General features: G+C 29.5%; 1 protein-coding gene across 3 annotated transcripts in view; it reads right to left on the reverse strand.

The window, feature by feature from the left end:
- LOC142319489 (ubiquitin carboxyl-terminal hydrolase 48-like) overlaps positions 1-15,200 on the reverse strand; it is a 417,524-nt gene that overhangs the window by 297,973 nt on the left and 104,351 nt on the right. For all 3 annotated transcript variants that reach the window (XM_075356825.1, XM_075356833.1, XM_075356843.1), the window contains exon 11: positions 11,505-12,622. In XM_075356825.1, coding sequence (XP_075212940.1) covers positions 11,505-12,622 — 1,118 coding nt within the window. The remainder of the gene's footprint in view (positions 1-11,504; positions 12,623-15,200) is intronic.

The following is a 15,200-nucleotide window of genomic DNA, read 5'->3' on the forward strand; positions in this document are numbered from 1 at the left end:
AGCAGTTTTCTTGTTTACTTTTTCTACTTCTTGTGACTTTTGGTCTAGTGCTTTTTATCAAATAGCATAAAACTAGTTACTGCAAGAATGTTTATTACAAAACTAGACATATATTTCCATCATTTTTTTTAAAAAGATAAACTACCTATTGCATGATGTAATCTAGTCACTATTATCATTGGCTTCTCTAATATCCTTTTCCATGTAATTTAATCTCTGAATATGAAGCTCTCTCATTGCCATTTCCTGTTTCTTTTTATAAAACATTAATTTAAATTACACTTCATGCTTCAAACATGTTTGGATAGCCAATTAAAATAAAGAATTTCTAACAATAATTCCAAAATCATTAATTAGCAATGTTAAAGGCAACATATTAACCCTGGGAAATGTTTGCACTCATACACTATTACACAACTGCATGTTTAAATGAGATATTTCTGGCAGTACATAGTTGACCGACACAGAAAAACACAATAAATAGCTACAGCATTTATACTGTTGCATAAACATGCTAATAAAAGTAAAAAATGGGGGTGCTTACTTAATTAAATAAGATGCAGTAAATGGCTTAAAAGTAACAATTTACAATGAAATTACTTCAGATTCACTCTTAGTTGGCAACATTAAATATTACATTTTCTTCATTTTTTGTTAATTTTAACTTAAAAATATTTCTATCTAGCGACATTATGGTCATTCTTATCTATAATACACCAAAATAAAGTTGTGACAAACATGAGCCGAATCAACGGTGAATATAAAAAACTTATAAACATGATATTAGATTTTTGCCACTCAATCTTACAATTTCCATTTGTAGTTTTTGTCAGGTTAAACTCGACAAAATAGGGTCCTAACTATTTTATATTTTTTTTTATATTTTGACCTTAATGCCTTATATCCCACAATTTTATGCATAATTAAATTGGAAATTATGTTTTCCCATTTGTACACTGACTCATCGCTTTAGGAATGAAATGAAATAAATAAATCAAATTCTAAAATACAAAAAAAATTTATATAAGGTTACATATGGCAGAAAATATTGAATGTACTCAGAAAAAGAATCTTCTACAGTCATCTGCAAAGGATGAACACTTAAGAGGATGGCAAACAAGCTATTTAAACACTTTAAAAATTTAAAATCCAGTAACTACTGGATGAAAGAAACTGAAAGACATGAAAAAACTGAAAATAATCCAAGTAGATACCAAGTATGTTCACCACTGAAAGAAAAATTGCAAAGCATCACAGTTTCCAGGAAAAACAAAAACAGAAGTGCACCTCATCAGAAGAAAGAAAAAATCACAGGGATGATGATGTGAAAAAAAATTAAAAAGTGAATTAATTGAGACAATGTAGTCCAGTGGCCAAAACAAAAAGGAAAAAATTAAAATCATTTTCTGTTGAAAGTCATGTAAGGGGCCAGTTTTTCCATCTGCAGTCACACACACCTTTTTTTCATTCCCTTCTATCCTATCTATGAAAGTTCCAAATTTTTTGGTTCAAAATTTCCTTCCTTAATGATATATGGATAAAGTGACAGCAACTCATTATTACAAGTGTCATGAAATTTTTGTACTTCTGGTACTAAAATTGTTGTGAGAGTAAAAAACTCTGCAGTCAGATTTTATCAACTTGCTTATAAACTTATATTAAGTTATTTTATTTCTACAATTCTTTGTGCACTTTTCTATTTTAACACCATAAAATTGTTACCGTTCACATAAAACCATAACTAAACTTTCTTTTTAAGTTTTGGAAACAGTGGCCTTTTCCCATTTGAAGGAACATTAATTTTTGTTTGAGACTGTATTTTCCATCAATAATTATGAAATTTCACAAGATAATGTGAATTGTTTGTTGCTGCCTTGACTATTTCCATTTAGCTCTATCTCTTGAATGATTTTTTAACTTTTTAACTTGCAGTATCTGATGAATACTAACTCACATTCATGAAAATATTTTCATGAATGTGGCCATCTGATATGTACCAGAAAAACAGAATAAATGTAACAATTGAAAACTTGAAACTACAGACATTCATGTTAATAATCACACTACCACATGTAAATTACCAGGATTCTTTAATTGTTTGTAGCTGCTGTTCATGTACATATACTGATCGCAACCAGTGAAATTTTCCAGCAGGTAGCAGTATAAGTCGCTGGCAACCTCATACCACTATCATTTGGTTTTGTTCATGAAACCATTTCCACTTGAGATTAATAATTTCTTAAGTACAACGACATTGCATAATATATTCTTACTGCACTCTTATTCTTTAACTTTTTTTATTTTTTATTTTTATTGTATGCATGACTTCGGATATTTTTTATTCAGCCTGACTATTTATCAGATAAATCAATTTTTATAATTATTTTTTTTTTTTTTTACATTGTAGAGGAAGTTAGTTCTTAGTCCTCTGATAGTTCTGTTAAAATCTGTTTCCAGAAAATTTATAAAGAAGATTTTTTAAAGGATATTATATTAAGTAGATTGACAATTTGAAAGTATTTTTCACTTTTTATGGTTATCATTGTTGTTGGAATTAAGCACAGATATATGCAGATTGTATCCCATTTAACTTTTCTACTCGTGAAAATAATGGAAAAAGTTCTCGTAAATTGATGTCCTCAAATGCTTAATTTGCAAGTTAAGGCTAGTAAAAGATTTTGCTCATATTTCAGTGACCCCAGTGAAATGAGGTGGTACTGAAATTTTTTTGGCATTAATTAAGGGGCAGAAATAGTGATTTCTTATGGTTTTTGACCTGAAAATCGAATAAAACAGGTCACTGAACTGTATCTGCAGTAGTTTTTGAGAAATCTAGGTTGAAACCAATAAATTAGAGTAAAAAACACTATTTTTTTTATATCTGACGTAAAATAACTTAGTTAAATGGGTAATGAATACATAAAATTTTAAACAAAACTTGTAGAGAATTTAATTTTGAGCAAAATAGCGTAAGATAAATTGAATAGAACAAACAAAGGCTAGAAAAATTTGATTTTATTTAGAAACTGTATACTGGAGCAAAGTACCAGCAAGTACTGGAGCATATGTACCAGTTTACACAGTGATTATAAATAAAATACACACTTATAAAAATATAAAATACATTTATAAAAAATTAAACTGATGTACGTGAATACAGTAAATGATAAGGTTTTACAGGAAAATGTTTAACGTTTATGTTGATATATCTGCTCTGCTGCTAATATCACACTCCGATTGATGTATTATGTTACCAGTCTGGCAAAATGATCGCTACTACAGTAGAGAAAGCTTTTTGTGTGCTCGAATTAGCCAAAACAAACTTGGTTACTGTCTAGCTATGTTTCAGAACAAAATATTTTAAATCACCACCAACTATAAAACCAATCAATGACTGGAATAAATAGTTTCAAAACACAGGATGTCTGTGTAAAAAGAAAAGTGCTTGAATACCTCCTGTTTCAGAAGAACAAATTGATAATTTTTGTGATGTGTATCAATGTAGCCCTGGCAAATCTACTAGATCAGCAAGTTTAGAACTGTAAATTCCTCAACCGACTGGGTGGAAAATTCTGCGGAAATGTTTGAAAATAATGCCTTATAAATTACAGTTAGCACAAAGTTTAAACATCAACAATAAAAGTCGTAAACATTTTTATGTGGAGTTGCAGCTATGTGTTGAAAATGACGATGACTTTTTTCATCCCTAATTTTCAATAATAACTGTACGTTTCACATGAGTGGAAAAGTTACACATAATGTAAGAATATTGAGTACAGGAAAACCAAGAGAAAGTTTACAACATATGTGTGATTCCGCTAAAGTGAATGAGTTTTGCGCTGTATCTCGTGAAAGGATGTACAGGCCGTTCTTTTTTCAAGAAGTGACAGTAACCGGAGTAATTTATCAGGAAATGTTAACTAAATGGCTAATGCCTAAACTCAAGGAAGATACTAAACAACTTCATTTTTGTACAAGATGGCGCTCTGCCTCACTGGGACTTACAGGTCAGAAATTATCTGAATGAACACCTTCCCAGATGATGAATTGGCCGTGCAAGTGAGGAAAACAAGGCATTTAAGCATTGGCCACCATGTAGTCAAAACTTAACACCTTGTGACTACTTTTTATGGGGTTATGTAAAAGAAAAGTTTTTGTACTGCCCCTTCCTGTTGATATAGACGACTTAAAACAATGCATCACAAATGCTGTTGCTACCGTTGACTGGAATATGCTTGCACATGTTTGGGATGAATTAGACTACCATGTTGATATCTGTCATGTTACAAATGGTGTACACACTGAAAATTTATAAATAAAAATTTAAAGAATTCTTCTATATAATCATTCATGTAAGAAATCATCTCAACTATTAAAAAAATAAATGTTTAATAAGCTATCAAAAATGTATGTTTCATTTGTAATCATCCTGTATAATAAATGCTCAAAAATAAGCCCACCATTTTCAACACATTTTTTGGCATGCTTCTATACTGCTTTTGTTGCTCTTTTTAGTTCTTCAGGGCTATCCTTAAGTTGCTTAGCCGCGTCCAAAGTGGAAAATTAATTCCTCCTGAGAATGTATTTTTGTTTTGTATACAATATTTTTCATCCATTGCATAAAAATCTATCAGGCGAAGATCAGGCAATCTTGGTGGCCAGGAATGTTTGTTTAAGTGTCTTCCAAACCATTGAAAGCAAAACTCCAATCCGCTTAGAAAGACTTCATGTACTGATGCCTGGAATGCAAAGAATTGCATTGATAATAATTTCAATGTTGCGTCGTGTTGAACAGATTGTTCATAGCTGGTACAAATACTACGTAGTGAACCTGTTTCCTGAAAATTGCAAAAAGTTGCACTAATTCTTTTGTGATCTGGAATCATGCAATTCATAAAACGTATTTCATATTCTACCGCAGCAACTGTAGCATTACCATTTTTACACACCCAAAATGAATACCATATCAGCATAATCCTCTGTTGTAAATAAGTATGACATTACTTCAATGGCAAACCAATCATGTTTATACTAAAATTCACATGTTAACACCTTCACTAACAACAGCACAGATCACTGTATTTTACCTTACAGAATAACTTAAACACTAATCCAGTATTACGCATTGTTGATCAGCTGTTATTTTATTTCCAACTTTGAAATAATTAATCATATTTCTGTCATTAATAAACAAATTATCTAAGTAATTTTTATTTTACAATTGTGTAATTTCCATTTTTTTTTTTAAATTTAAAATCAATTTTTAACAGTAAATGTTTTTTTAGAAATTTATCACATCACCAAAAAAGAATTTGGTTTGAACAAATGTTATAATGTACTGATTCTAAAAGAAATTCAAATCTTACTAACTTTTCTTTGTTTTATTCAAATTATCTTACACAATTTTGTTCAAAACTAAATTCTGTAAGTTTTGTTTAAAGGTTTTATGTGTTTGTTACTCATTTAACAAAGTTATTGTACATCTAACATAAAAAGCAGGGTTTTTTACCACAATTTACTGGTTTTCACTCCAGATTTAAAATCATTATCTAGAAATAGCTTGTGAAACATCAGTCACAAAATGTTAGGTCAATATATGAAAATGGACGGAAAATCAATAACTTTTATTATTCCATGAACAAAACATTTTTGTTTTACTATGTGCAAGTAATTACAAAGAATCTTCAAAAGAATTTGATATTTTTAAATTATTTTGTAAATTATTACTTATAAATTAAAATAATCCCTTATACTACACTGTACTGTATACAAGACCCATGTTTGCATAAATTCATTAATTTTGTGAAAAATAATTTGAAGTTTATTGAAAATGGTCTCTATAATTTCTAATCTCCTGTACTTCAAAATTAATCACAAATTAACTAAAATAATTTTTTTCACTACTTTTAGCCTCTAAATTATATAATGGGCTTCCTGCCTCGTTCAAGGATTCACAAAGTTTGTGAAAAATGAATTTGAAATTACCAGAATGCTGAACTTCAATTATAAAATAACTATCATCTTCACTTACATCACTTTTACTTTTAACATAAATAGTAAACATCAACAACAATTATCACACAATACTTCTTCCTGAAAATGTAATGTTTCTTTCTCTCTTCTGACCATTTCTAACCATTACACTATCCATATACTTTGTGGGTCCCTTCATAGTCATGTACCTTCTTCCTGAATATGTTTCCATTTTCTGTCTGTATTTTATACCAGCAATTCCGAGATCTTTGGTTTGTTTGAACCATTTGATATTAGTTTTATCTCCATTATATTTATCTAAAATCCTCTTTGTTACGTCTGTTAGTGCTCATTCTTGTTTTAAGCCCATAAAAGTTAGTCTTAGTTTTCGTATGGCATCTCACTTATGAATCTGTTTTTGAGATAGAGTTCATCATTCTTTTGCAATTTCCAACCCTCATCCATTTTCCTTGGTCCAAGTATATTTCTTAGTATCTTCTCCTGTAAATTTCTATTTTGTCTCCTTGTTCCTATTAGTGTTATACAAACTGTACAATAGAGGACTTAAGGTCGGATTATTGTGGTACAGTACTTTATCTTACCCATCCTAGACATTTGTGTTGTTTTTTTTGTATATACTCTTTTTCAAGGTAGGTTTTCTGCATTTTCATGATTATTTTATTTGCTTATTTATCTAACCTATTTGATTGAATCATTTCACCTAGATAATTGTATTTCACAGTTTTAATTTTATCAATTTCTGATTCTAGATATTTAGAAGCTTTTTTTGCGTTTGTTATGTATTCCATATATTCAAAAGATATTTATCTTATCTTTATCCTGTAAAATCACTTTTGTTTATTTTTTTCTAATGTTATGTTTTTATTCTGTGTGGAACTAATGATTGGTATTAATGACCTTTGTAATAATCGTTCTTTTTTTATTTATAGAAAATTTGTGTAGCTGTTACTTTCTTTTGGTAATTTATCTTGTTTTATTGAGTTGAGAATTTATAGTTTAATTTAATTTTAGAAATTTCACTCAAGTTGGAAGTCCTCTTTGTGATCTTAACAGTAATAGTCATGTCTACTTACATACGGTCATCTGACATGACTGTTCATTCTGATGAAAATTCAAGTGATAAAGTTGAAGGCTGTTACATTTATAACCTAAATACGCATCAGTTATTAGATGACGGTGAACTAAAGTTGGCCAAATTGACTTAGGTGAAAAATTAGTTTCCAAATTCAGACCTTTCCAAACACAGAAAAACTTGACTTATTCACTTTTATCTTGATGAAGAATTAATACTTCAATCAAAGACAGAGTGAATGAAATTTAATTCTGGATTGTGCGTTGTATTTTCAAAAAATTTTCTTTTAGAAAAAACTTAAAATATAAGGGGAATAAGTAAATATAAGCCTACTAAGTAAATATTAAGCCTAAATATAAGCCTATTATTAATTTTTTATAAAAATTTATATTTTCTTATAATATTACATGTGCTAAGGGCAATAAAAAATTTACTTATTATTCAATAGTACTATTTTTTTTCATTTACTTAGGGATAATGTATTCTTTTAAAAGGGTAGAAAAAATTAACATTTTAAAGAATTCTATAATAAACAGGTAATCAATATGTTAAGCTTATCCAATAAGACATATTTTAAGTATATAAACAATTTAAAACAAACGTTTTAAAATAATAAATTAAAAATCATCATTAAAACAGCAAGGGACTGATGTCCAGAATTTGCAATAAATAAGGAGATAAAACATCCCCCGACATCCTTGCATTCTGTTTCAACAAGCACAGGAGTGGGTGTCCTTCCCTCGTGAATAATCATTTGGTTACAAGTGGATGAAAAAATTAAATAAAATTGACTGTTTACATTTTCTTTATGTATTGAATTTCCTGAAATTTCATAGCCATTTTTTCATGAAATCATAATATAATAACTCTGTTCTCATTGGGTGCCAAAAAGCTGATGGAGCTTCACAAAACCAAGTGATTAGACTTTTTAGTCTTTTATACAAATACAAGAATAAAGGTGATAATTTCAAGTCAAATAGTAATTGGTGACAAGACTCGAGTCTCTCACATCACCATAGAATCCAAACAGCAATCTATGGAATGAAGACACACAACATTCCATACAAAACAGAAGTTCAAAACTACAATTTCAACATGAAAAATTGTATATACTATCTTCTGCGATAAGAAAGGAGTTCTTACTTAGAGATGTGCTTCATTTTATTCAGATAGTCTCAAAAAATTGGGCCTTGCAATCCAAAACAAGAGGAGAGGCATGCTTAGTTGTGAGGTTTTGTTGCTTCATGATAATGCTCATCTCGCATGTTGCCAGTGAAACTCAAAGTCTGATTGAACAATTTGGTTAGAAGCAATTGAAACACCCTTGTTTAATCTTAAGTTGATGCCAATGTGAAAAATCCTCTATAAGTGGTTATCTTCACTGCAGCACCATTCCTTGATGAAGGAATGAAAAACTGATAAGATTTATACAGTACCTCAACAATGTGAAAATTATGAAGAAAAGTAATTTACAGAATGCTCTTCCATCTAGTAATAAAATTATTCTGTTGAAAGTTAAGTGTATATTTTAATAACAAAACAGTACTTACTTTCCACATATGCCTCATAGTTGTTTTAATCTGATTTTTTGTTATTTTAATTCTGTTTCTCAAAAAAAAAAATTTAATTATAAATGCATGAATAAGAAAAAATTTAAAAAGAACTTTAGAAATAATTTTTTCCTATAGTAATGTACATCCAAATTGTATTACCTGAAGCATTTTAATTAATTGAGTAGCTGAACACAATATTATAAAAATAATAAAATACAAAATAATGCATGATATACAAAACAGAAAAAAATATTTGTACTATCTTACAGACTATTTTCACATTTATTACACATTTAGTTTGAGTATTTTAAACAATTCAGAATTTAACACTTGACACATATTTTCATTGAGTCTTTTGTTTTTCTGAATATGGACAGCACCTGTAATTTTTTCTTTCGTTTTTCAGTATATCACTTTTTTTTTTAAATACTTGAATCATTGCAACAGAACTTGAAATTCCTTAAAAGAGGTTTTTAAAATTAATTTGTAGATAAATTAGAGTCAGTCTTCTCATCATGTATTTTTTCATCAGATTTGTTTGAATTTTTTTTATGAACTCAAACTAGCTTAATTTTCCTTTAAGGAGAAAATTAAGCAAATTAATTAATTTGCTTAATTAATTAATTACATATGCTTTTTCACAGCTTATTGGTATTAGATTATAAAACATCAGTGCCACCTCTTAGCCTGCCAATTTGCTTAGTATTTGCTGCTTATCATATCCAGGGTCTCCAGATCAGATTTTGTCGAATTATAAAATGATGCCACCAACTTATTATTTCTTTTGTTCGTGTATGGTAATTTATTACTGATGAAGAGACAACTTCACAATTAGATTTCTTCACAACATACAATAAAGTCAGGTCTTTTTTAATACATAAATACTGGAAACTATAGCCTTGTTCTTTTCAGAAAGAAATTTCCTTGATACTTCCTTCGAATTAACTTTCATGGTTCCTACATGTGTGGTTTTCAGCAGCTCATCAGCTACTTCAACGAAAGAAAATCAATCGACAAAAGTAATATTCCTTTAATTCCTTTTTAATTTTGAAAATTTTATAACAGCCTGAGTTGACTTTTGGAAGGATTTTCTTTTTTTAGTAGACAAAGTCATATTATTCACTACTTTTGTCCATCACATATATAAATGTACAGTAAAGGTAGAGTGAATGGGTGTTTATTCAATATACTTTTATCCCATATCATGATGGTTTCTTTAGCACGTACATTTGAAAAGAATACTGTTCTCTGAACAGTATTCTCTGAAAGGCAATTAAGTTTTGTGAATACATGCATATGCGCTAAAATACAGTTTTTAATTATTTATAAAAATAAAAATATTAAAATTGTTTGAAGTGGCTGCCACTGAATCACTTTCTTTCAATTAAACAAAAGTTTCTGAATAGCCAAACCGCAATGCAACAGCACAGAATTACACCTCTTCAGTAACATTGTAGCACTTAATACTGGACATCATTTGTAACCCAGTTGAAAAAAGGGAGCGGCATAAAACTCTCTGCAGAATTAAAAATGCAACCCAAAACATTAGTTTTGAATGGTTGAATGAATTAGTTTGGAGAAATAAACCTTCTTGCATTGCAAAACACTTTCGTGCTAATTTCATTGCACCAAAAGCTAAAGCAAATCTTGAACACTCATTAACTGTCACTGGTTCACGTAAACAATGATTAGAGTATGCATTTAAATGACATGTGTTATTTCTGTAAGATCATTACAATTATTTATTAGAATCTTTTTTAATTATCTTCTGAAAGCTTATCAAAATCTACTTCATCATCTGACTATACATAAGAGTTATCATACACATCATCATCATTAATATCAGATTCATGTGTCATCATTTTAAATATTTTCTGTGTTCAGGCGGAAACATTCTTTTTATTCTAAATATGTAGTAGGAAAATTCATTCTGAATTCAAGAAAATAAAAAAAAAACACAGTAGCCAAAGCAATAATGGGTACTTGTCATGATAAATGCATACAAATTAGTTACAAAATAAATTTAATAATGTTTTAAAGATTTTAAATACATCTATGATGTGCTGAAAAGATTTAACATAATATATATTAAGAATATAGTTAATATAAATTGAAAGGCTAACGCCAAAAAAATTACAGTAAAGAACAATTCATCTGACAGAGCAAAAAACTACTTACCGTTATGGTATTGTTGGTCTCATTGTTCATGTAGGTTTCTTCTTCTTTTTCCTGTTTAGCCTCCGGTAACTACCGTTTAGATAATTCTTCAGAGGATGAATGAGGATGATATGTATGAGTGTAAATGAAGTGTAGTCTTGTACATTCTCAGTTCGACCATTCCTGAGATGTGTGGTTAATTGAAACCCAATCACCAAAGAACACCGGTATCCACGATCTAGTATTCAAATCCATGTAAAAATATCTGGCTTTACTAGGACTTGAACGCTGTAACTATCGACTTCCAAATCAGCTGATTTGGGAAGACGCGTTAACCACTAGACCAACCCGGTGGGTAAAAAATAAAAAAAAAAAAAAAAAAAAAAAAAAAAAAAAAAAAAAAAAAAAAAAAAAAAAAATTCATGTAGGTTTATAAAAACAGTTTATAACACAAGAGGTACAAAAACAAAAACACATGTGCAAGAAAACTGAAGGTCACTACTCAAATGAAGTGTGCATGATTCCATGGATTTGTAGAAAAAAACCGGTGTCATCAACATGGGAAAAGTATAAATGGTACCAGTATCTGAGACCAATGTTACCAAATATGAGTTATAAAATAGTTACAAGTGACATACTCCCGCATTACATGTATAGAAATATGAAAGAAGCAACAAATCGCACAGCTGTCAGTCTAAGAAAATTGAAATAGACATTTTATTACTTACCATGACAGCACATTAGTCCCTTATTGAACACCTCATCACCATCTTTTTCATTTTTTTGTTTTGTAAAGTCACTCGCTTCACTATTTGAATCGTTAGAAGCAACTAGATCTTCTTCTCTTCTTTCTGCCAAAGCATCACTTTCATTATTAATCTGAACACTCACAGCACTTTTACAAACCACACTGTCCTGACTACCATTATCATCACTTTTTATGAAATGTTCATTATGTAAATTATTCATAACCCTACTAGAATCACTATTACTAGTTCTTATATCATGCTCTAACTTAAGTTCCCTATTAAATAATGGAATTTTTAGTCGTTTTAACTCACAATATTCCTTAAGTGCTATCTGAAGGCTTTCCACAAATTGTTTCTTCACTGAGCAGTGTTTTGATTCACAACCGTACTTATTAGTTGAATCATTAGTAGAGTTTTCAAAAAATAAAGAGAGATATGTATTTAAATTATCCTGCTCGATATCATTTATCCTTAAGATTTCATCAAAATTTTCTTTCAACCTTTCTTTCATTGCACTTTCAAAACACTTTCGTGCTAATTTCACTGCACCAGAAGTTAAAGCAAATCTTGAATATTCATTAATTGTCACTGGTTCACATAAACAATGATTAGAGCATGCATTAGATGACGGTGTTAATTCTGAAGGATCACAACAATTATTTATTAGTATCTTTTTTAACTTATCATCTGAAAGCTTATTAAAATCTAATTTGCATTCACCTGAATAGTGATCAGACCATGAATTACATAATGATTGTCCTTTAGAAGCTGAAGCAACAGAACAATTAACCTTTGCTTCCTTAATTTTTGAACAAATGGAAAATTCTGATTTCAAAATATCACACTTGTTTTTCACATTGGTTTCTAATGTATCATTACACGGGTTCTCCGATACAACCACAGTTTTATTAGAAAATATATCAGAAGATTTTAACTCCACATCTTTTGAAACAAAATCTTCCTGGATACTTTGATCATATGAACTAACAGAAAAAGGAATTCGATTTGATTCATTAATTTCACATTCTATCTCTAATCTTGCTAAATCCCTCCAACGTTTTAAAGATTCTTTATCGACCCAAAATCCTGGTTCACTCCTGAAAATATTTAGCATTAGATATTACCAGTAATCAAACACATTAAAAAAATGATAACAGCTAAAGGTATCAGAAGATATATTAGGAGTAAACAGAGTATGCTAAAGTAAGTATAAGTAACTATGAAAACAAGATTATGCATAAATGAAAAATAACATCCCAAATACATAATATAATGAAATTTTATTATAAAACATTATAAATTTATATAAAACATAGAGCTCCTTTTACAATCAAGTAAAATCACCAGATGTATAGTAGCTACATATTTTCCCTAAAGCTGTGAGCTTGGTAATATGGAAAAAACTAGTAATAAGTTGTTTTCAAAGCCCAATAAAATTTCTATAACAGGTTGATGGTACAAACATCATTAGCATACTCAATTAAACATAGCTCTTCAGCCATCTTGTTAGGTTGAGAAGCTAAATTAATAAAACGTGACTAATAACTTTATGTCAAGAACCTTGCAGCTTTAAAAAATTATCACTGATGAATAAAATTTCCAAAAACAATTTTCACAAAATATTACAACTTTAATTACACATTTCAGAAATGTTACATGTTTAAGAGATACTTGGAGACTTATGTGTTATGTAAATGCCATACATTAAACAACAAAACAGAAAACACTGCATAAACATTTCAATGTTCATTGTATCCAAACTTGATCCAATGTAAACACTCTGAGAGGACCAAGCAAACAAATATTTGATGGTGTAAGATCAAGATTGTAAGTCAGACGTAGCAACACCTCCTGACTCGACATTTGAATAGCTTTCTACGTCATTTGACTAACATGTGGGCAGGCATTATCATGCAGAAGAATTACACCTTTTGATACAGACCCAGAATGTATCCTGCTTATTGCAACTTTCAGTTTATTTTGTAGCATGTCAAATAGTACTCGCTGTTGACGGTGGGTTGTTCTTCAAAATAATTGCAATAAATTGGGCCTTTATAGACCCAAAACAGTGTTACCATCAGTTTACTTACTGAAAAGTAGTTTTTAATTTTTACCTGGCAGATGAGTATCCAATCCATACTCCAACTTTTTGATTCTGACTCAAAATGATAAAGCCAAGTTTCATTACAAATTATTATGCGATCTAAAAAAGCATTACCTTCCATTAACAACTGTTGCTTAAGTAAATTTGGATATCTTTGGGATTTTGAGTCAACTGTTTCAGAATCCACCCTGAACACGTTTTGCAGTAATTTAGCTTTTCAAGGATAATGGAATGGACAGTGCGAATACTCACACTACAAATTTTAACAATGTCCCAAATTTTTATACATCTGTTCTTGGGAATAAGATCATTAATTTAATTTATCCAAAGTATCAACCGAACTTCAATTACTTTCATTATGATGAAAATTGGTTACTGCCTGATTTAGACGGTTCAAATCCACTTATAGAAATCTGCACAGATAATATACTTTCTGCCATACTGTTTTAACACCTGCGAATAAATTTCAATTGATTTTACACGTTTAGGGAAAAGAAATCTTATCACAACAAGTAGTTCTTCCACAGTACACAATTCAAACAGAGCCAAAATTTTGAAATAAAAAAGTTAAAAAAAAAATGTTTCAGTTTATCCAGGTTCAGTTTATTCTAATGAACAGTTTTTGTGCTACTGCAATTTGTCTCTTTAATTATTGAATGACAAATGGCACACTAATCCTCTATCTAGCTAACTATGGTGACTTATTGCTAGTTTATTATCTTACTGTGTTACTACTTAATTTAGTAATAAAATCTATCTAGCAAATGAAATAGTAAACTCTATTAAAAATAGTAAAATTACTGTAATAATCTTACTCCTTACAGGCAAAGCAATGTTGTGTACGTCCATTCAGCATTGGCAGTTCATAAAACTCACTTTGAAAATAGTAAAAAAACATAACTTTGAGTGCACTGAACTACACAAGCTTTTTTATCTTTACATCACATTTGATGTTAAGCTATCAGATAATTTGACTAGATTCTATACGTTAAAGAGTGTAAACAAATGTGTTTATTCAGTGTACAAAATTTTTACTTCTTTGTATGAAGTAAAGGAAGTATTGTGATAGTGAAAAATTCCGGCTTTCAGATTTCAACGGAAATATAAATTTTTAACACCCCTGAATCCATTTTGATTAGTTTCAGCATGAAATCTGTATGTATGTATGTATGTATGTATGCATGTATATATACATGTATGTGTATGTAAGTATATATGTATCTTGCATAACTCAAAAATGATTAGCCTTAGAATGTTGAAATTTTGGATTTAGGACTCTTGTAACATCTAGTTGTGCACCTCTTTTTTTGATTGCAATCAACTTAACCTAAAGTGTCCAAAAAAGCCCAAAATAAAAAAAAAATGGATTTTAAACTTTTTCTTAACTGCAGTAATAAGCTCTCATTGGGAGCTATTCAACGATATATCAAAAGTGATACTTATTTTCATTGGTTCCACAGTTATAACAAAGTTAAATTTTAATTAATGAAATATTTGGATCTTATACAGGGAAGGCATATCGGTTCAAATCAGACTTCATATCCTTTTTTTTAACTTTTTTCTTTTCTAAC

This window comes from Lycorma delicatula, chromosome 1 (genome assembly GCF_047948215.1).
Source record: "Lycorma delicatula isolate Av1 chromosome 1, ASM4794821v1, whole genome shotgun sequence".
In the NCBI taxonomy this organism is placed as follows: Eukaryota; Metazoa; Arthropoda; class Insecta; order Hemiptera; family Fulgoridae; genus Lycorma; species Lycorma delicatula.